The sequence below is a fragment of the Polypterus senegalus genome, chromosome 15, assembly GCF_016835505.1.
Source record: "Polypterus senegalus isolate Bchr_013 chromosome 15, ASM1683550v1, whole genome shotgun sequence".
NCBI classification, from domain to species: Eukaryota; Metazoa; Chordata; class Cladistia; order Polypteriformes; family Polypteridae; genus Polypterus; species Polypterus senegalus.
In genome coordinates, this window is record NC_053168.1 from 75,777,777 (window position 1) to 75,801,843 (window position 24,067).

Genomic DNA, 24,067 nt, shown 5'->3' on the forward strand with positions numbered 1-24,067 from the left:
TTTTTAAGACTTTGGTGTATGAATTGGGTGGAAATACATAATTGTAGACCTCTGCTTATCTTCCCTCTTCTCTTGCCTCTGTAGTGTGCCAATTTTCTGTCTCTAGCTTTTCCATGGTTCCTTTCCATAGTCCTCATATACTGTAGATATGCAACACCTTTTTTGATTGAACTACTCGCAAAGGCACAACAATGAATCTTTCTGTAGTCTGCTTGGATTCAACACAGAAGAGGCCACAGTAAGTGGGTCGTGCCAACCAGACAACGGCCTCATGTAATGAATCTGGGCATTTAGCATCCAAAATACTGTATATATTATTTTTTGAAATAATTAGACTTAATGTTTTTGTTAATTTAATTGTATTCTTATGATGACATTTAGTTTAACATTTCTAGTTTTGATAGTTGTGTTTCTGATCGATTCTTCCAGTATTTTAACATTTTCTATAAACCAAGACTTCTAGCTTACTTCATTTGTAAATCAGCTATATTGATTCCTTTGTGTTTGAAAACCTGGTTCAGTCCACGTGTAACGTTTGTTCCAAGAATCTTTAAGCATGGGGCATCCTCTTTAGACTAGCAGTGCACTTTATTAATACTCTCTGCGTGACTTGTTTATTCTGTTTTCTCTTTTTGATTGCATAAAAACCACAACTGCACACTTGATATGAAATATGGTTTGACTAATGGAATCCATTAAGGGAGGGTAATGTCCCATAATTCATACCCTACAGCTTTTACAATGTGAGCTAGCATTTCAAACACATTTTAGGTGCTACTGCACATTGCTTAGATGATGAGAATGTTGTGCCAACATTATTGTAATGAATTGTGTATTATTTTATTTTTTGTCTAATGGAAGATGCTTTTTGGGTTATTGCATCCATTTTTTATATTAATATGAAGTTTTATTTTCTTCAGATAAATTGCATCTTTTCCAATGCTATTTTGTTTTCCCATGGATACTGCTATTTTGAGAAGCAGTTGCCATAGAGCAGTGTGTGTGTGACATCCACATCACAATGGTATTAAAATCAATGCTGTGCACATTCTGGTTATCCAAGATTACGGATTCTTCAAAAGACTGTGCAAGTGCGTTTCTTTGTGTTAACTTTCTAATAAAAGATTATAGTGCTTTCTCCTTTTGAATACAATTCTAGTTTAGTGATTTGTCTTAGTTATTTGATGCACTTGTCTTCCTGGTTACTGAAGTCGACCTGTTATTAGTACATTTCACCTTCTGGTCCAAAAACAACTGCCTTCTGACCACAGCAGGCAGAACAATAAACCCAACATTCAATTTGGAGTTTGCTTTTTGTAAACCAGCATTTCAATCTTGCGTTTAGATTCCATGTGTCGAACTACATAGATAATATTTGCTTTAAACTCTTCTTTTTATTTATTTATTATATCTACCAAAATTTCAGTGACATAATTTTTGTTGAAAAATATAAGATTAATAAAACACAGGAAAAGACAGATAAGGAGCGAATCAATGTTTAGGTTTTCTTTGAATCATTTGGTATCATTTTTGGATTTATTTAACGAGTTGTTCTCCATTTGAATTTTTCTGACAATGATGTCAGTTTTGCACCATTGTGAATGACCATTTGTTTCAGGTACTGCCATTTCATGAATGTTTTTAATTGGCCACAGCCATGTTGTTTATGGTCACTATGTCCTTTGCCAGTCCAGCAAACATACTCCTCACATCTAAAAGTAAGATCATTTCTTTAAAAACATTTGGCAAGCATTAGTTTTAGTTAGGGGCAAATACAACAAACCTGTTTAACGACTTCAATTTGTTTCCTCAACTACAATTTTTAGCTTTGTGTTTTTGGCTTAGACAACTTTATTTGGTTTTATGACTCTTGCAAACTTATTAGATTATGTTTCTGCCCATTCTTATGTCCTTCAACCATTTCCTGGTTATTTTCCCTGAGCTGTAAACGTCTCCATGCAACTATGTTTTGCCCTAACAAGATGCTTGCATAACTTTAGAAAGCAGTGGCTCTTTTTACTTAATTGATCTGTCCATCCTTTTTCAAACCTGCTTATGCAATTCAAGGATGTAGGCTCTCTGACCTTGGCTCAACTGGGAAATTAGAACTTGTCTGAGGAGATAAGAGTCAGGCATTCAATTATTATGTCCTGTGCAGAGATGTGGGATCTGCAGGACTGTGGCTTCAATGCTAGCCCTTGGAAGGATGCCAGAACTGATGCACTGGCCCATGTAGTTATTATTTGTCCTTTGCTAGTACCACCATCTTAAGGTTGTTGGTTAACATAATAAGTCTGTCTTGGAATGAAACTGAAGCACCAGCACCTCCCAGCACCCTGGAGGAGAGAATCAGCAACATTATAAGGTGCTATTCCAATTTAATATTTGAAAATAAAAATACATATCTAAGTTTTGTAAATTTAAATAATGATTTATTTTATTAATATACTTTACATTAAGAAAGCACTGTGTTTTTAATGTTAAGTCCAAAAAGACAGTTGAGGAATAAACTGTTTATTCTAGTTACTGTGATGCTGTGAAATAACAACATCTAGATAGAGTTCAGATGACCACAGACCTTTTACATAATTCTCTAATTACTAGAAAAGCCTGAGAAATGTGAATTTTCACAACAACAAATCCATCATTGGTGTTGTCTGTTTGCCTAAAGAAATAAAATGGGGCTTTAAATGGAGTAGATATCTCTGATATCTAAGTCTTCAGCTGTTTTGCACGTCACCTCCATCCATATGGTGGGTTCGAAGATCTGCTGTTAAATCAACAACAGACAGCAGGTGCCATTTGTTGACACTGTTTTACTGTAATCAGCTCTGACCATATCTCCTTGGTTACAAAAGACTTAACAATAAAACCTTTGATTGGGCCTTTCAGGAGCAAGAACTAGGACGTGGAAGGACCTACACTGGTGAAAGTTACTATTATTGAGTAACAAATTCTGCCATAATCTACCAGGGAGTTAAGAACAACATTAATGAGTTCTGTCAGTGAAGGAAGACACAGACAGACAGACAGACAGACAGACAGACAGACAGACAGATAGATAGATAGATAGATAGATAGATAGATAGATAGATAGATAGATAGATAGATAGATAGATAGATAGATAGATAGAAGACTATTTGTTTCTTATTGCCTATGAGTCAGGTCTATTAATTTTTTCCTCACTGATGCAACGTACTTCTTTAGTAATATGTTTTGCAGAATCTGATTATAATTAAAATGCATATTCATACTGTAATGAATTGCTTATAAAAAAGTATAGATGGATAGTGTGGACCACCAGGTAGGCACCTCTGCCTCAACATGACACAGGCAGTCGTGGGACACAAGTTTGAGGCACACATGTTTTAATTTTTATTTTTTCCCTCATGGGAAATGACTTCCCACAAGCACAACACAGTCGAAGCAAGCAAAAGACAATTTCTTCCTTTTCTCTTTCTCTTTTTCCTCCTCCACTCCTCCAGTCAAGCTTTGTCTCCCTCCTCCCGACTCTGGCTCCCAGAGTAGTGGCTGCTGGCTCCTTTTTTAAGGCACCCGGAAGTTCTCCAGGTGCTTGTTGTTCCATTTCCGGCAGTACTTCCAGTTGTGGCAGAAGAACTGCCCATAAGGGCACAGCAACTGCTGCAGCACCACCTAGCGGCATGCACGGATCACAAAAGGACCAATTCCAACTCCCATGGAGCCCTGCGGGGGTCTAAGGCACCGCTGCATCCCGGGGGGATGGGGGGGTCGCCATCTAGTGCTCCTGGGGAGGTACTGCTCTGAATACACTCCCTCCTCCGGTCCTACCAGCGTGGAGGCATCCCAGCCAGGCAAGGGCCCCGGCCATACCCCACAATAGATAGATAGATAGATAGATAGATAGATAGATAGATAGATAGATAGATAGATAGATAGATAGATAGATAGATAGATAGATAGATAGATAGATAGATGACTAAAGACTATTTGTTTCTTATTGCCTATGAGTCAGGTCTATTTCATTTTTTCCTCACTGATGCAAAGCACTTCTTTAATAATATGTTATGCAGAATCTGATTATAATTAAAAGGCATATTCATACTGCAATGTATTGCTTATAAAAAAGTATTTTGATTATTTTACAATCCTCATGTTATGGAGGTGACCAGACACTCCCACAGAAACAGGACTATGTGTAGCACAGCCCCTCATTGCTGGATTTCCTGTGAAAGGGGCTTACCAGCTGGAAAGATCCAAATAAATATCTCGCAGAACAGACAGAGGATAATATACAGGGAGTGATTAAAGATTAAAGTGAAGGCAATAAAAAAGCAGTAGGCAAAGGCAGTGTCAAAAAACATATAAAGTTATAAACTAGATTTTCAAAAGCAAACAAAACACCAAAGGAAATTGTAATCCAAAACAAGCTGAAGCAAAAGGGTTAAAACACAAGAGTCCAAAAAACATTTGCACATAAATCACAAATGGAACTGAAAAGTGATGGCTGTTGCAGAGGCACAATGATACACAATACTAATGTAGAGTAACACCACCAGTTACACAAATTACTGACGGTATTCTGTATATGGTGATATAGTAGCTTTCAATCAAAGAGAAGGTGTGGTGGGTTTGGTGGGGTGGGTTTTGGACTAATTGAAAAATTGAGTGTTGTATTCCAATAATATTAAAGAGCGGGAGGTTGTGCGTGGGGGTGTAGATTTATATATCATGTTAAAGGAAGGCCTAGGGATAGAATACTATTTAATTTCTGACCCTTTGCTTCTAAACCAACAGGGTCCACTCTTTCCCTTAAGTTCTTAGATGACACTTAATTTAGACCTCCATCTACACACAGCAGTGTTAATGTGCCTCAAACCAGTTAAGCAGGGATATCCTACCGCACTGATATCAGACTAGGTACTGGTTGTCTCTCATCCCATATAATAATGTGTCCTGCTCTTAGTAAGCAATCTAAAAACGTGCTGCTTTCTGGGATTCAGAAACTCTCTTCTGTGCTCTGTGCAGAACTCAACTGGAACTCTTTAGGAGTGAACTCTAGAACAGAGTTGCTGTTGACCTACTAATAATACCCAGTGATTGTTTATACAGTACAAATAAAATAGCATACACAGAGCAACAGTGTTTCACAGGAGACAAGAGGTTCATTGAGATGCCACACGTCATCTTGATACTGAGAAGAACTGATTTACCAGAACAGAGAATTGAGTTGTCCTTAATGAAACATCAGTTGGTGATTCCAGTGAAAAACAAGTTAGGATTATTGAGTCCAGTGCCGCTAATTAACTTGAATACATCTAATGTGCCTAACAAATTGCTTATTTGAGAATTAAAGTCCACTATTGAAAAACTCATTCTTTATTGAACTATTTCAGCTAAGCAAAACATATGTGAGAAAAACTAACACACCCTTACCTTCCCATCCTTACATATATGCGATACAAAATGTATCCAGTTTGCCATTTCTAAATTCCACAAAAACATATATAAAGCACATATTAAAATAGACACCATTCCACCAAAGAACATACTCACATGCACAAAAAAATGTACACTGCTCCACTTTAGAGTCATGATGATTTCTTTAAGATATGGAGACGAAAAAAATAAGAGTATCTGGAGGAATCCAATTCAAATATCTGGAGAATGTGCACTCCCTAAAGAAATCAAACCCAGCCACCATTGCGTCATCTTGGTAGAAAAGCCACTACAATTTACAAATTACAAATTAACATATCCAGTTGAATCTTGGGGTTTTTCTTTTACTAGGAAAGTGAAACTGGAGCCTGAACATGAATGACAAAGCCAGATAAGCTTCCATATTATGTATATTAGTGTTTCACCATGATGTATAGAAAAATAGTGACACAACATTACCAACTAGGTCGCCTGTATCATATAACTGCCATAACAGTCAAAGTTAAAAAGGCACTTTTGTCATCAGTCTCTTTAGCGCTGCTCTATTAGAATATACGGTCAGAAATGAACTAAGAGATATGTCCCACATTGCAACATTTGTCAGTTTATTGCTTATTGTTGTGTGCCACAAAGATAGCAGAATTATGTTTTCACACACACCTCAGTAAAGCAAGTAAACATGTAATATATATAATGTAATACATAATAATACCTTTCAAAGATGTAAAATTTAAAAAGAATATAGTACATGTCATATCTATCATTACCCATAGTGTATATAAGGCTTATAAAACAAATAATGCATGCAATAAATCACACAAGATATACTGTATTAAAAAAGAAGCTCATAAATGACTGTACAATTATGAATAAAATATACATTATTCAGCACTATTTTAGAAGTGACCTGACCTCACCGCCCTGTCAGGTGGGTTTCCAGGAGTGAAGCCCAGGCCTTCATGAGACAGCTCAGTTGTCATAACTTATCTCTGGAGCTTTTTTATTTGTGATGTACAGCAATCTTACCAGCACTTGTGATACTCATTAAAAACGTATGTAACTTTAAGGATGTGTACATGTACAGTAGATTCCAAAAGTAGTCAGATCACTTCACTTTCTGAAATTGTAAGTACCGTATATACTCGCAGATAAGTCGAAAAATCGATCATAAAACCCCGACTTATACGCTCGTTCAAAAATGCGGCACTTAATTTTTTTTTTTACATCTTCTTGCTTCCTCTAAACTCGCACCAGTTTCTCAGACACATCGAATTTTGTTGCAGCAGCGCAGTTACCAATTTCTTTCGTCCCTCCAACTACTTTTAATTTAAAACCGGCTTCATATTTTCTTCTGATCGAATGCTCCATCGTAGATAACGGATGCTATGAGGATAAAGGTATATGAGGGTGTGAGATACAAAAAACACAAAACAGTGCAAACGTCGCTTCAGAATAGTTTGGGTATTACCGTGTGGTCACGTAGGCACAATACATAGAAACAAAAGGCAGTGGGCTCTGTGGTTACTCTCTCAGGTGGGCATTGGCATATCATAATCTTGGATCAATAGTGTGAGATTTCCGCATTCGACTTATACAACCAACATTATAAAATACTGGAAATTATATAGTAAAATCAAGCCCCGACTTATCTGTGGGAGAACGTGAACGCAAGTATATACGGTATGTTGCAGATTTAACTTAAATGGACACATTTGTCATTTTTGTCCAATAGTCTACACTCCACCATCCATAATGACAGAAAATGAAAAAATGTTTTCAGGAAGGTTTGTAAATTTAATTGAAATCAATAACTGAAATCTCTCATTCATATAACTGTTCATGCCCTTAATTCAGTACTTTGTAGAAGCCCCTTTGCCAACAGTTACAGCTTGGAGTCTTCGTGGATAAGTCTGAAGAAGCTTAGCTTATCTGGATTTGGGCAGTACATCCTGTTTTTTCGTGACATATATATCTCTTTATTATATAAAAAAAAAACCTGGGATGAGACAAGACGTTTAGCCTGGGATGAGTTGTGACTTTTTCAGAGAGTTACTGTTAAGTCCCATGAGACGAAACTTTGTGCCAAGAGATTTAACCACGCCAGGGGCCAGAAATAAAAGATAAAGAGTAGATGACAAAGTAGAACATCATAAAGAGCTTCCAAAAAGTTGGCATGATACAGATGCAGAGCAGGTTAGAGATAATGAAAGTACTAAAACTCGAAAGTCTCAAAAAAATGGTAGTAAAGATCTCATTAGCGCAAACAAATGTAAATTATTACTTGGTGAAATAACGGAATAGCGAAAAGATTTTGAATATATTGTTCGGATTTAAACTTTAAGTCCGAGACTTGTAGATAGTCTAATTGGTATTGCCATCAGGGAAAATTAGTGTTTCTTCCCAAAAGAGGCGTATCTGCGAGAATTAAAAGATTTGTTGTTTGGTGAAAGTGAAATCCACATACTCGAGCAGCAGAGACATGAAGTGGCTGGTGCATAACGCAGGCCGGGGGGTTGGTGAGCAAAGCAAGCAGGGGGCAAAGCCCCCTAGTATATACTGTAAACCTCAACCTATATATGGAGATTATTTTGTTTTATTCATCTATCATTTGTATCCACTTTGCCCAATTCAGGTATGTGAGGGTTACATCTAATTCTAGCAACATCGGATACATAGCAGGAATCAACTCTGTATAGGGTATCACACAGGCACAGTCAAACTCTAACACCATTACACCTGTGTGCCACTAAGATGGCCTTTCTTCTTATTAAAAAAGATCAAACTGTTATCCTGTAGTCAAATTAAAATGAATAGAAGGAGTCAGGTTACAATTTACATGCACTGTGATACACAGGGCACTTTTCAAGATCACCCAGAATCAGAAATATATACACACTAAATAGAGTATATACACATTACTACAGTATATATAAAGTTATTTTATTATGAGTTAATAGAGTGTCTATATACATTAAATATAAAAAAAGTTGCCCTCCTTGTGCAAGCCATCCTCTACTTCACAGCAACAGTAACTGTTGCCTGGTTTGATGCTTATATGCCTTGGTTTTAATCCAAAGAACTACCACCTCTCCTTTTACATGTTGTCTCTCTCATGAAGATTTCTGCCCTTCTGTGTTTCAGATCTACAAATCAATGACCTCAGCATAATGATGACCATGTGTTTCTTTACTCCTCTGATTTCCTGGCTGATATCAGTCTGAGGCTTACCACTAAGTTCTGGTCCCATCCTGAACTCAGATACAAAGTTAAAAGTTCTAGCATGCTTCCTTGGTTAGTGATTAATGCTATTAGACAGCAGGACTTCTAATGTAACCTCACACAAAATTCCAGGCTCCTGAATTGTTGTGCAATATACTCTGTACTTTCAAATGTCGGCCGACAACTACCAGTCTAGCAGTTTAGGACCACTGTATTTTTGTAATAAAATAACTCTCTTCCCTGTCCTGTTATCTCTCATTGTCATCTTCATGAGCTTAAAACCTACTTCCTGTGTTTACATCACACATTTTGATTTGGCAATGAGGATATTACATATACTGTAAAAAGACAAAATGGTTCAAAAGAAGCACAACAAAGCATAAAAAACATAAACAAAAAACTACTCATGACAAATCAATTTCCCTGAGAACTGTAAAAAAAACTTTCTCCTCAACGTTGTGATGGTGACTTCTCCATATCTTCATTTCTCCTAATGTAAGGGCTACACATGGCTTGGAGTTGTCACCATGCTGCAATTGCTTAGATTGAAATTCTTGCTAAACAAATCCAATCTTTTTTATTTTTTACAACAGATAAAGAAAAAATGGCCCAGAAAGAAAAGCTAGTGTCGTCTTTAGAAGTGCTGACAGTAATCTCTGTCTTTATAATTTTGAGTATGCTTGTTGTGTTCTTCTGGAAAACATGTCATCCACGAACAGGTAAGAATGAAAACATTGTCTTAAAAAAATGGAATAACTAATATTCAATTATAATTTTCCAAAGTGCAATTGTATTGTACTGTGTTTGTGGAAGTCACTATGAAAAGGCTGTTGAAAGCAGGCCACATTTTCTCAGGTTACTACATGGCAGCTGAGGTATATAACCACTTCAGCAAATCATGGTTGCTCCTCAGCATCTCCTTGGAGATGCTCAGGTGGTGTACCTGCTAGATGCCTTGTTGTCTCAACTGGGTTCTCTTGGTCCAGGGCCACAATAAGTTTGCTTCAAGCCTTTTCAACACTTTTACACTATCACAGAAGGGAAACTTGCTACACTGAGGAGGAACCATATGTGGTGTGATCAAATCCATAATCTCATTCTTTTGTTCAATGTACAAAGTTTGTATCCATACAAGAGAATGGGAAAGTAGAATCCCTTATCTAATGTCTGGTGCAGTTCTTACATAACTAAATTAGTCTTTCATACACTGATTCCTGTCCTACTAATCTGCATAAAATTTAAAATATTAGAACAACAAGGCTTGCCAGTGCTATCCACTTAATTCTTCCAAAATAACATCAAGTCTGTTGTACCACTTGGCAACTTATTCCAAGTGTCTATGGTTCTCTGTGCAAAGGAAAACTTGGGTTTTTGTGTGAAATCCACCCTTAACAAGTTTCCATCTGTGCACCCATATTCTTGATGAACTCATTTTAAAATAACAGTCTTGATCAACTGTACTAATTCCCTTCATAATTTTAAACATTTCAATCATGTCTCCTCTTAATCTTCTTTTGCTTAAACTGAAAAGGCTCATCTTGTTTAATCGATCCCCATAATTCATCCCCTGTAGACCTGAAATTGAGCTAGTTACTCTTCTCTGGACTTTTTTCTAGTACTTCTAAATCCTTTTGTAGAACCGGTGACCAAAACTGTACATAGCACTCTAGGTAAGGACTCACCAATGTGTCTTAAACCTTGAATAAAACCTCCTTGGACTTGTACTCCACACATTGTGCTATATAGTTTGACATTCTGTTAGCCTTCTTAATGGTTTCTGAACACTGTCTGGAAGTTGATAGTGTCAAGTCCACTACAACTCCTGAATCCTTCTTATAAGGTTTACTTTTGATTTTCTGACCTCCCATTGCGTATTCAAACCTAACATTTTTACTTCCTATGTGTAATACTTACTGTAATACTGACATTAAACTTCATCTGCCACAAACCTGCCCAAGCCTGTATGCTGTCCAAGTCCTTCTGTAATGATTTAACAAATTCCAGATTATCTGCAATCCACCTATTTTTGTATCATCTACAAACTTAACCATCTTGTTACCTAAATTCCTATCCAAATCATTTATAAATGCGGCCCTAGCACTGACCCCTGCGAAACACCACTCTTAACATCTGCCAATTCTGATGAAGTTTCTCACACCATAACCCTCTGCTTCCTGTGTCACTACAAACGACATCCTGATCTCCCACTTTTTTTAGTTTGATGCCCAACCTCTTATGTGTTACTTTATTAAGTGCTTTCTGAAAGTCAACATAAATAATATAAGCATGCCCCACTTGGAGCTGTTTCTAAGATATAAGGGGAGAATTGTCTTTTTTGGTAATTTCTTTCCATGGAGTACAGAATGTTCCCCCTAAAATTTGAACTTTTTTAGTTGGGCTGCTCACCATTTAAATGTAAACCTTTATTTTCAAAGTTTCTTTTACCACATTATTTGTTTCACCAAGTGGCAGGTCACTTTCAGAATAACGACCTCTGTGCAGGGTCAGCAGCAGAACAAATTTTGCAGGGGGGCATTTGGGTTTCATGGGGGTATAATGCATGAATGCTGTACAAATAAAACCCACAGCATTTTCAAGTTGCAAAAGTAACTTGAAGTTGCAAGTAACGAACAGACTTAAGAGTACATATGCACCCGACTACGGCTTACAGAAGGATATCCTACACGATGCAACACTACAGATTCACACAGGTGCTCAACAAGCCCACAAGCCAAGCAGAGCTTGTATCTGTCAAACAAGGTGTCACCTGAAAGGGCATGGGCTTAAACATGCAGCAGAACATCCACCACACAGCACTGAATACTGTTTGGTGCAATAGAACATCATAAAATAAATCAGAGCTTTGGTCAGTCACAACAGTACTGGAGAAGATGACATTCTAAAATAAATTATTATGATTTAAAGATGGTCTTTAGATAACTTTTTATAGTGCCTAAATAAACATAACATAAATGTGCCTCAAATGTTAATGTTGCATAATAGTAGGCGTATATCAATTTACTTATAGCTTAAATGTCTTTAAATGTAACAATAATTTGACATGATTACTGTATAAATAGAAGCAAAAATTATATATTTATTGGAATTTGAATGTAAATGATTTTGTTTTACAGGGAGTCATTGGTATATTTAGATAACAATATAAGGAGATTTATTAAAAATGAAAAAAACATTGGTTACTTGATTAATACTGTAAGTCTTCTATTATGCAAATTAGACTGTGAGACTACTGTTAGCTGTACCCAAGATGGAAGATCATGCTCCGCTTTGTAGTATTTGGTTTAACAATATTTTGGTTGTCCATGGCATAAAACATTTGGGAACCCCCCATTTACTCTAATACTGTATGCAGCTAACAGACCTATTAAAATAAGACCATTAATGTACTAATGGCTTAAAATTTAGTTAGGTTTAGATGTTTACTTCACCGTAAATAGAGTAAAATAGCTCCAAGGCTGATGCATGATATGCTGGGGTTAAACCACTGAACTCACCATTAGAAGAGTTGAATTTCATTAGTTTGAGAGTTGAATTGCTACTGAACTCCTGTATTTGAAATTGCTATGCATTGCTGTCAATGCTGTTGCATTTTACATATTTTGACAACTAGCAATTTGTATTCATTTCATTTTTATTAGGTACAACACATTTATTAAACCACATACGGTACATAAATGCTTTTTAAGAATTTATATTGGGTGCAAACTTGCATGGATGGGTGCTGGCCATGCATGCTAAAATAAGGAAGACAAAATGCAACAATAAAAGAAGACCGAGATGAACACAGATTTTCAGGAACTTTCCCAAACAGAACCTAAATGTATTATTTGATTAATTTTATATGTGTGTTTTTGTCTAATTCAGGGTTTTTATATGTAAACATTTTTTTCCAACACTAGTTTTTACTTAAGTTTTTATTTCAAAGGTGTTGATTTTTGTTAACTTCTTTATTTTTTTTATTTTACTAGATGTCATTTTTTCCGTGTGTCATTATGTTCTATTTTTCTGGAACTTTGCGAAGTGACATCACAAGGACTTCCGATATTAATGGCATGTGGTGTGTTCAGTATCCCTCTGTGGATATCCCAAACTTCTTAGTGATAGCAGTAACCCTCACACTGGGTTTCATTTTGGATTTGACTTCTACTCTGTTTGTGACTTTCAGTTTGTTCTTACCTTTTGATGGTGTTTGCCTCACTAGCTTGTCCCTCTGGCCACATCTTTTGGTTCTTGAATCAGGCCCCTGTTGTGTTTAAGCTCACACTAATTCTGTCCACTGTCCAACTCTGTGGCTCAGAGACTGCACTATGAAGGTCACACAAATAATCTTGAAGGGTTAAATTCTTATTTCAAGTGATAATGATGGTTTCAAATGATATTTTTAATTGTTTTGTGCTTAGCCTATGCAGGGCACCCTGGATATCATTGAGAGGAGTCAAAGCACATGGCTCAATGGCAGCTCTGGTCTGTACTGGGAACAGAGATGGACGGCTACAAGGGCTCTGAGGGCAGATAAGGAGGCGTTTGTTAGAGGAATCTGTGAGCAAGTGACACACCATTTGTGGTCTAGCAACCCACGTCCTGCTTACAGAGGAATCGAAGCATTACGCACATCTGAATCTGTTCCTCAGAGAGTTGCAGTCAGGGCAGCTGATGGAACATTCCTTACGGATGACACTGCAGTTGTGACCCGCTGGGCTGGCTACTTTGAGCAGTTGTTCAAAGCTAATCCTCCGGCTAGGACGTTGGATATCTCTGGGTCCACGGTCCTTGAGGCTGATCCTCCAATTAGCTGTGAACCACCCAATCTCACTGAGATTGCGCAGGTGGTAAACCAGCTGAGGGTAGGAAAGGCTGCAAGGATCTGTAGTATCCGGGGTGAACTTCTCCAGGCTGTTGGTAAGGCTGTCCTCCTGGCATTGCAAGCAATCTTTGCTTTGCTGGCATCATCCCAACTGACTGGAAAACTGGACTTGCTGGACTTTCCTATCTGGAAAGGGAAGGGTGATGGCCCAGATTGCAGCAACTACAGGGGGATAACGCTGCTCTCAGCGCCGGGTAAGGTCCTTGCTAGGGTCATCCTCAATAGGATCCGTGATCACTTGCTCACCTACCAGTGACCGGAACAGTCTGGTTTTACACCTAAGAAGTCTACCATTGACCGTGTCTTGGCACTGAGAGTTCTCATGCAGCGCAAACGCAAATATTGGCAGAGTTTCTTTGCAGCCTTTGTCGATTTTCGCAAAGCGTTCAACTCAATTGATCTAGCTGCCCTGTGGGACATCCTGAGGGTTCACAGGATCACCTCTGCGTTTTTCCCAGTTGATTCTGGGGTTGATCAGGGGTGTGTTCTTGCTCTTACTCTGTTCAGTGCTTGTATGAACTGGGTGTTGGGCAAGGTCGTGGGGTCCAATGACTGTGGGGCATCTGTTGGTGAAGAAAGATTCATGGATCTTGACTTTGCTGATGATACTGTGATCTTTGCGGAGTCAATGGAGGCTCTGATTGGGATGCTCGAGAGACTGAGTGAGGAGTCTGAATGTCTGGGCTTGCAAGTGTCCTGGATGAAAACCAAGATCCAGGCCTTTAATGACTTCTTGGGCACAGTCATCAGCAGTGTGTCTGTTTGCGGACAGAGTGTCGACCTTGTTGAGAGGTTTACTTACCTCGGCAGTGACATTCATGTCTCTGGTGACTCTTCTTATGAAGTCAGTAGATGGATTGGGAGAGCATGGGGGGTCATGAGGTTACTGGAAAGGGGTGTGTGGCGCTCCCGATATCTATGCAAAAGAACGAAGGTCCAAGTCTTTAGAGTCCTGGTGCTTTCTGACTTGGTATATGGTTGTGAGACATGGACGCTATCCAGTGACCTGAGATGAAGACTGGACTCCTTTGGTACTGTGTCTCTTTGGAGAATCCTTGGGTACTGTTGGTTTGACTTTGTGTCGAATGAGCGGTTGCTCATGGAGTCCCGAATGAGGCACATTACCTAAATTGTGAGGTAGCATCAGTTACGGCACTACAGCCATGTGACGCGTTTCCCCAAGGGTGATCCGGCTTGTAAGATCCTCATTGTTGGGGACTCAAGTGGCTGGACCAGGCCAAGGGATCGCCCACGTAACACCTGGCTGCAACAGATGGAGGGTCATTTCCGGAGGGTGGGACTAGACCGCATGTTTCCCTGGGGGGTTGCAAACCGAGATCCCGAGTTGTTTCGTCGTGTAGTGGGTGTGGCAACACACTACCGGTGCATGCTCCCCAACTTGACTTGACTTGACTTAGCCTACTTTCTTTTAATAAACACCACTGTACCACTCATTTAAGGTAAAACAAATAATTCATTGGAAAGTATCTTGAAATTCTTCAGAATATATGAAGAGACAGTATGTCTTCATCCGTTATTCCTGATAACTGACATTTTTTATTTGTTTTTCAGTAATAAAGCAGATATATAGAAGGTGAGTTGGAAAACTATTTATATCAATATCTCTTTCAGTTCCATCTTTGTAATTCAATAAAGCAAGCTGATTATCTTTCTTATTTCTAGGCCAATGTCTGAAAACAGGAGACCTCATCGTTCAGGTACAGAATTTTAAAGTTCATTAATTTAATCACACTCTTAGTGTTGAGAACTACCGTGAACAGGACGTTGTGGTGTCATCAAATTTAAAGAGCAGGTAAACTTTTGACTTCTTGACATGGTTGGGTACAGACATTATATTGCAGTACCCGGATTCCTCAACTGAAAATACATTCCAAATCTCTCTCTTTCTCTCTCAATAAATTATCATTCTTGATTCTACCTCTGCACCTTCCTCTTTTTTCATGACAATCCCCTTCTGACATGAGCTTCAGAAAGCAGTGATTCTCTATCTAAACCTTTATATTGCCATGTGAATCCCTTACAAATACTGTGATCCAAATCCTATTTATGAATGTTGATCTGCATGACAATAGAGTGTGAAAATGTGGCGATCATTTGGCTTAAATTAGTCATTTTCAAGACCATAACAATGAAATGCAATATCAGTGAGTTTGAGTATATTTAAATTGTGTGCTGGCTGCAGGACAATTCAACAAATGATCTCCCGCTTTATTTGCATTCTCTTATAAGACAATTATTAGTTTACATATTTAAAAGTTGCTGTTTATTTTTGCCCAAAATGCTTACCTGTAATAAAAAAACAATTTTTCCTGTGTAGGTTGTTTCATTTTATTGCAGGATCTTTTTGTTAGCAGTATTTCATAGATACACACTCTGCTTTACTCTATGTGAACCTGAGACCTATTAATTAATTTTACCACTCTTGCATCCTTACTTTTGTTCTCTTGTGTACTGACCCTTATCAATTTTTTAGCCACATCCTGGCTTGTATTACAGTTGTTAAGACTTGATTAATCAATGCACTGTCATTAATGGCGATGATTGTTCTCAAGTCCAAAAAAAACATTACTCACAGCTCATGAGATGTTATAGAGGATGACCTCCAAGATCTGACCAGACTGCATAACTTTATTCATGACAATATCACAAAATGAACACAACAGAGCATTTAGAACACAGGAGGCAGAGCAACTTTGACATGATTCTGGCATGGCATTGTGGAAAAAAGAAATAATTACATGAATGAGGGTACTTAGTAGATTTTGAGAATAATTTAGATCGGTTCTAGTTCAAATCTTTGGAACGCTGAAATCTTCAAGCAATCATAGACTCAAACATGACTTCCAAATGGCTAAGAATCCACATCATAAGGATGTATGAACAAAACTCAATAGATTGTTGGGGTTTTCTTACACAATGCTCAGTTACTGTATACTTGAGTTTGAATCTACTTTAATTTATATCAGAAAGACATAAAGTAGTTTAAATAATTTTACATTTAAAAGGAATATGGATCAATCTTGCCAGTCTATGATACAATGTAAAGATAAGCACTAGTACTGGTGTTGCTCTGCTCTGATATCATACAACTGTATTTACTCATCTAATAAACAAATTTCTGAAACTCTTTCATTCCCTTCACAGGTCATGAAGATGCAAAGGAAGACTTTGGAATTTATGAATTTATTGTCATACCTGGTACTTCAGAAACTGCCCAGGTAAATATTATTGAAAGATTTAGAAGATAGTACAGAGCTTTCTCAGTCATGGATTTTTTGTTGTCATTGGAGTTTTGTTTTTTTTATTTTATTGTACATTTTAATCATTCATCATTGCTATCTTACTGTATATTTATTATTCTGAATCGGGTACTGTATTTGACTTTACTAAATTATTGTCATATAGCTTCATATGTTTTAACAAGTAAATGGGTGTTGTCTTCTGTTATGTGTTAGCTTAATCCTTCTCAATCTTGTCTCTAGCACTCCACTGTGTCTTGATCTGCCTTTCTGGGCTGTCATTTGCTCAAGATGTGGATTTCTGGTCATTTTTAATTGTTATTTTGAATTTTTTTTAATCTATATTTGAGTCAGCATGACTTTTTTTGTTTTCCAGATGCCACCATTTTGTGTGTGTTTTTCATGGCCACGGGGCATTGTTTACTTTTGCTATGCCCAAAGTGCATAAGACATGCATGTTAATTGCCACGTGTCATCATGGCTCACCTATAGAAAATGGCAGTGCATATATCTTAGTACCACTGCTTTCAGTTTAATTATTTGCATTACAATTCACCTTAAAGGCAGAGGAAATTAAAAGATACTTTAGTGTAAGGATGTGTTTTGTCTTTTTTGACTTCCTCTGTATTGTTTATGATGAGCAAAAAGCAGGCTTGTCCCAGTAAGGCAGTAACAGGGGAACGGGGGGAATGAGGGGATGAGGCAAAAGAAACATCAAAAATAGGCTTATTGAAAATCAAGAATCAGAGCCAAAACAAAATCCAAAGTCTTAGTCATAAAGATCATTATCAAGGAGGAAAAAGTTGAAAAGGTAAAATAACCACCAGCAAAATCAGGTTAGGTTATTTGGTGAATGGCAGTGAAGGAGTGTGTATGTGGGTCCTGCAATGCTCTCTCATAGCTCTGGAGTAACTGATATAGGAAATTTGTATGGTGTGAGAACAAGAATTGATATGTTTGATGTTAATCAATCAATGAATTAGTTATCAGTGTTACCTTCAGCAATACCAGTGATTAATGAAAAAAAATGTAAGACACTTCCCCAGTAGCCCCAAATTAATGTATTGTATGTGAGGATTTTAAGTTCTGCTCACCCTTCTGTTTCACCTTTCAGCCATGTGAAATGTGAAGAGATTGATACAATTTATGAGCAAAGTCTATGATCGGCCAAAGTTTACATTACATATTTTCACTTTCTCTGCTGTAGTTTGGTTTTGACAATAGACATATTTTTAACAACTAACCCAAAATGCTTGTTGTAATAAACCAAATAATAAAATGTAATCACAAGGGAATGCCACTGAACCCCAAATCACAGACAGTATCACCCAACACAATTCCAGGTTCAAATACAACCAACACTTTTTCAATTAAGCACCAGCCAAAATACACAAATATAACCACAGACTCTCTTCCTCCTTCCATCCTCCTGATAAGTGTCACCCACTACCTCCCAACTCTGACTCCCTCAAGAGATGTAGTGGGCTTCTTTTAAATCCTACCCGGGAATGCTTCCAGTGTTGCTGCAGTGGTCATCCAGAGCACTTCCAGGTCATACAGAAACCAGGGCAGTCTTCCCCGACAACACCCTCTTGTGGCACCCAAGGATCCTGGAGGGATACTGGAACCTACCGAGTGGGAGAATGAACTGCCTCTGGCATCCATGTTTGCCCAGTTCATCCATTAGCATTTTAACCTGACTGGGATAAAGATCACCAACCACCCCAGCTGGGATGCAGGTCCTTCATGCTGTCCTTCCGTTATAGCCTCCCAGCTGGGTAATGGTTCACTTTACATCCCAGTCGGGATGCCAGTCCATTCACCTTGACATCTATAACAGTTTATTTAAAACATAAGGATATTAGAAGTTGAATATATACAAGAATATATTTAGATAGATAGATAGATAGATAGATAGATAGATAGATAGATAGATAGATAGATAGATAGATAGATAGATAGATAGATAGATAGATGGTATACTGTATAGACAAAAACCAATAACACAAAACATCAAATTATGACAGCTAAGTTTAACTTGTTCTCTCCTATAGAAAAAGACTAATAAATTCTGATCTTTCATTTCATGTAGTGAAGATGGATACATTCTTTACAATAAGTAGTTATAAAATTCCTAGTGCCTGTAGTGAGATGTTAATTTGCTCACATGTGCATGTGTGTGTGTGTGATGCTGCTCTGAACTTCTCTTCAGGATTTAAGAAGAACCTTACAATAGCTAAAGATGTATCCTTCACAGAAGTTACTACTGTTTAGTTAAAGTGATGCAAACACCATAATAACTTAGCTAGCTTTATCTTAACTATTAAGTTACAATTAATAGTTATCTGATTCATGGCTTGGTGTAAGTAATGCTTTTTTCCTTTCCTGGTTGGCTTTCTCCTCACACATGGAAGGATGTTCAGCCTGCTTTTGTTTCTTTGTTCAGGAGCTCTTCTGCTTCTCCACCTTGAACACACCTTCTGGTTGCACACTGTATTGCAGTTTTCTCTTTGAGGTCTTTACATGTAATGTCTGTAGTTGCTAGCAAAGTTAATTCTGCTGGAGCAGCTAGTTATTTTTTATTTCCTGTTGTTAGTGAGACGAACATGGCTTTTATGCAAGTCTCTCTCTTGCTTGTGTATTTGCTTTCCTTAACAAGGTTTGGACATGTGGTTCCCTTGTTCAACTCCAATACAGGTAAGTCTTACACCCTTCCAGACCTGCACCAGATTGCTTTGTTTGGCCTTTGTTTTGGCCACCTTTAGGCAACAGGTCTCCACTGTAGAGAGCAGAAGTTATAGCCAGATTGACAACAGTGAGCTTGATATTAAGAGCCCAGATTTGGTGTGTGAAAGTTTTTAAAGGAAGGAATAGACATCGTGCTATTAATATCTTGGTTGCAGATAAGTATTAGAGCACAGTTTTGTCCATCAAGGTTGCCAATAGTTGAGTTATGGCTCTTTGTTTGGGCTTGGGTATTTAGATAGTGCCTCAAAGAACTCTCTCTGGGATGTCATTTTATTGTTTTTGATTGATCATTTTATCACATAAAGTGCAGAAGCTGCATTTAAAAGAGAGGCTCAGTCAAGAAAAAGCTTATATTAAGAGTGTCTGGCAGTGGATTTTTAAGCCAAGGACTTGTGTTACAGGCATAGCAAAATGGCTATTGCCAGTCTGTCTTACATTGGTAGTAGTTATTTAAGAATCCTAAGCTTGGATGGATTTTACAATGGACTGGTGACCTGTCCAGGGCTGGTTTCTACCTTGCACTCAAATGCTACAAAGATACACTACAGCCCCTCATGATCCAGAATGTGATTGCACAGATTTAAGGGTGATAAGTTATGTAATGGAGACAGAAAAAGAGAAAGAGATAGAGAGATAGAGATGACCCACCTATAGCATTCATTATACTTGCTGTAAGAGAAACAAAGAATGAGGACTGCAGTGATAAGAAATAATAAAAAATAGGCTTAAGTGACTTACTTTTTACTTTGGATAGAGTTATATAAACTACTCATTGTTCACAACTGTCACAGCTGATTATCCCCAAATTATGCAGTCTACATTGTTGCCTCCATTTTGTTATCTTGTATTTCAGTAAGCTTGCCTACATTTAATTTGGCCACCTGGTATAAAAATCCTGATTTGACACTAGAACTAAAAAAAAATCCATTGGATAAAAGATTACACAACCTGTACTTGACCTGAGAACTCTCCTGCAGAGCATAACATTGCAGTCATTGTGCAACAGCAAACAAGCAAAATTATGAGGCCTGCTCAGGACAAACGCAGATCAGATTCTGTCGTAAATGGAACATTGTAGAATTGGTGCCGTTTAACACTGGTGGCAATTCAACAGGATGCAACTGTTTTTAAATGGGTTACATTTTCTCTGAAGCTTGTGGTTTTAAAATAAAATAAAATGTTGTAAATAATTTGATTTCTTCTATCCTCCTGTACTGCAGATGCTAGTAGATCTCACTGATATGTTTTGTGTTTTTTTTTGTTATTGTCAATGCTTTCTTAATGCTTTTCAAGATCACAGAGCACTGAAGCCTTTGCCAATATCAAGAGAAATTATATTTCTGTTGGAATGCCACATATTGAATTTTTATATATTCCACAATTGTGATATTTACCTAATATTTTGCTTTCTCGGTTTTTTTATTGTTCAAACCATAGTAGCAGAAAAATGCTTTCATTATTTATATAACTAAATTGAATCTCAGCGTGCACAGGGCATCTCCCTCTCTGTCTCTGTCCCTCTCTCTTTTCTCTCTCCCCTTCGCTCACATTTTCTCTCAAGCTCACCTTTTGTTTTGGATGTGCAATAATATTCTGTGTAATGATCACAGTATTGTGCAATATTGATCTATTTGTTCTGCGTGCAATACTTTAGTTATTAGTATTCTTTGTGTAATATTCATCCATCCATCCATCCATTTCCTAACCCGCTGAATCCAATAGTCACGGGGTCTGCTGGAGCCAATCCCAGCCAACACAGGGCACAAGGCAGGAACCAATCCTGGGCAGGGTGCCAACCCACCGCAGGACGTGTAATATTCATATCATGGGTAATTCATTGTGCAATACCTACTTGACCAGTAATATTTCTTGTTTAGTTATGCCACATTTGTTGCATACTACGCTAACATTATTCAGTTATTGTCTGCTTTTACATGCATTTTTAATACTCTTTAATTTAATATTGTTTTTTGTATCAGTATACTGCTGCTGGATTATGTGAATTTCCCCTTGGGATTAATAAAGTATCTATCTATCTATCTATCTATCTATCTATCTATCTATCTATCTATCTATCTATCTATCTATCTATCTATCTATCTATCTGCCTTACAGTTATTCATATCTATCTACATATATGTCTTAGAGTTACTCATATCTATCTATCTATCTATCTATCTATCTATCTATCTATCTATCTATCTATCTATCTATCTATCTATCTATCAATACCACATTATTACCAACTAATTAGTATTTTTTTATATATTCTTTGTATGCGTATTTAGCAGTTTTATATGTAGTACTTTAAAGTTACTGTAAAAAATAATTGTTTTCATTTTTTTCACTGAATCTGAAGGAGTGGCTGCTCTGTAATTTTGTTATACATGGTATAATGACAATAAAGGCTTCTAATTAATTCTAATTTTAATTTCATTATATCTGAAACTTTGCTAAAGTATTTTTATAACCTGCATGTCAAAAGATTTTGATTAAATCTTAACAGTGTTTTTGTGTTTTTTCCCAGTTGTCCAGCAAATCGCTATCAGAACCCGATTCTGTTCAAGCTCAGGATTTGCACACAGCAATCTACGATGTCATCAGGCACCTTCCAGAATCTTCATCTCAGGGTCTACTGAAGTAACGCCACTGGCTGCTCTTCACTACAGTCTTTTTCTTTCTTGGCAAAAAGTATCCCTTCTACAAGCAATATGGTTATTGGACAATATGGATGCTTCCACTGTCAAAGTGCATTGGACGCTTACTATTTTTATAGAGAAAAGTCTTCTGTGAAGAAAAAAAATATTCTGCTTTGACAGGTTTTTTAAGCAAAACAGGCAAAGGTGGCTAATTTTATTTTATTATGCAGAACAGTTACTCGCCATCATCCAAGGGTCACATCCGATAATGACATATTTCACAATGGTGGAATGATAGTCCTTCATGCATCTTATCCTTTTCTTTACCAATACGTCCTTCTTCATTAAAGCAGTAAATAGCTGGACTGATATTTTCATTATATTAAGGTCCTAACATACTAAATCTGTGCTGGACTGCTTAGAAGACTGAGCTATAAGTAAAATCTGTGGAGCATGTAGCACACAAAGAAAAGCAAAAGATATCATTAAAGTTATATGCTAATATTGACAGAGTAGTACTTTAAAAAATATATATATATTTACTGTATATATTTATGATATTAATCCTACATTCTTGCTTTAGTCCTTCATTCACCTAGATACATTTATTTAGAGCTTTTCATCTTATAATTTCCCCTCAGACAAGCAGTCATAACTGAAGAATTGCTTCATTGTCATTTCCTGCCACACATTTGAATGCCAGTAATCATTATTCACAGAATAGGTGCACAAATAGATAGATAGATAGATAGATAGATAGATAGATAGATAGATAGATAGATAGATAGATAGATAGATAGATAGATAGATAGATAGATAGATAGATAGATACTTTATTAATCCCAAGGGGAAATTCACATAATCCAGCAGCAGTATACTGATACAAAGAAACAATATTAAATTAAATAGTAATAAAAATGAAAAGAATTAAAATAAAATTAATGTTCGCATTTACTCCCCCGGGTGGAATTGAAGAGTCGCATAGTGTGGGGGAGGAACGATCTCCTCAGTCTGTCAGTCGAGCAGGACAGTGACAAAAGTCTGCTCATTAAAAAAGTATTATTTTACATTGTAATATTAATTCCAAATTTTAGTTTATATTGAAACGATAGCAAAAGTAGGAAATATGCTGCATTTGTCCCTGACATTCAATCTGGAAATCACAGTCTGCAGGACTTCAATGTTTTGAAAATATGAAGTACAAAATGTTGTCCATGCTGCATGTTTTGAATTTCATTCTGCCATTAGAGTCCTCTAGTCCATACTTCCTCTTTATGACTTGCAAGTGATAACAACTTCATTTCTCCTTTGTTAACTGCTGAATTGAAAGACCCAAGTACTCCATTGAGACTTTTAAACAAATAAATATGTATGCTATATATATTTATACATGTAGACTTACATAGATGTCAAGCAGTGGTATCACTGCACTAAAGAGATCAGTGCTCCCCGTATGAAGTTTGAATGTGCACCCCGTGTCCACACTTTTTTTTCTGTTGGTGCTCTGGTTTCCTACCTCACTTCAAAGTCATGGAGGTTAGGTGAACTGGCTTTGCCAAAGTGTGTGTGTACACGCTGTGATGTCCTGGTGCCCTGTCCAGGGATTATTCCTGCCTTGCGCTCTATAATTACTGCGATAGGCTCCAGCTGCCCTGGATAGGCAGATTAGGAAGATGGATGGATGGATTGATCTTGAACACATTTATCATTAGTACCCTAGTGGATTACTTCTGCCAAATGCAGCTCTTGTCTTCCATCAGCCAATCAGTTTCTTTTTATCTACAGTTGATGGTCCGCTGACGACGAGTACTTTTACTGAAGTACTGTAGGCTGAAGTATGCACATTAAGGCAGACTACATACGAACCCACATTTTGACTCTCTTTTGATTATCATCA

At 37.3% G+C, this 24,067-nt stretch overlaps 1 protein-coding gene across 1 annotated transcript in view; it reads left to right on the plus strand.

The window, feature by feature from the left end:
• Positions 1–22,970, plus strand: part of hepacam2 (HEPACAM family member 2) — a 102,102-nt gene extending 79,132 nt beyond the window's left edge. The window contains exons 5-9 of the mRNA XM_039737373.1: positions 9,232–9,357; positions 15,096–15,117; positions 15,207–15,241; positions 16,689–16,762; positions 22,059–22,970. Coding sequence (XP_039593307.1) covers positions 9,232–9,357; positions 15,096–15,117; positions 15,207–15,241; positions 16,689–16,762; positions 22,059–22,175 — 374 coding nt within the window. The 3' untranslated portion in view covers positions 22,176–22,970. The remainder of the gene's footprint in view (positions 1–9,231; positions 9,358–15,095; positions 15,118–15,206; positions 15,242–16,688; positions 16,763–22,058) is intronic.
• Positions 22,971–24,067: the final 1,097 nt, after the last annotated feature.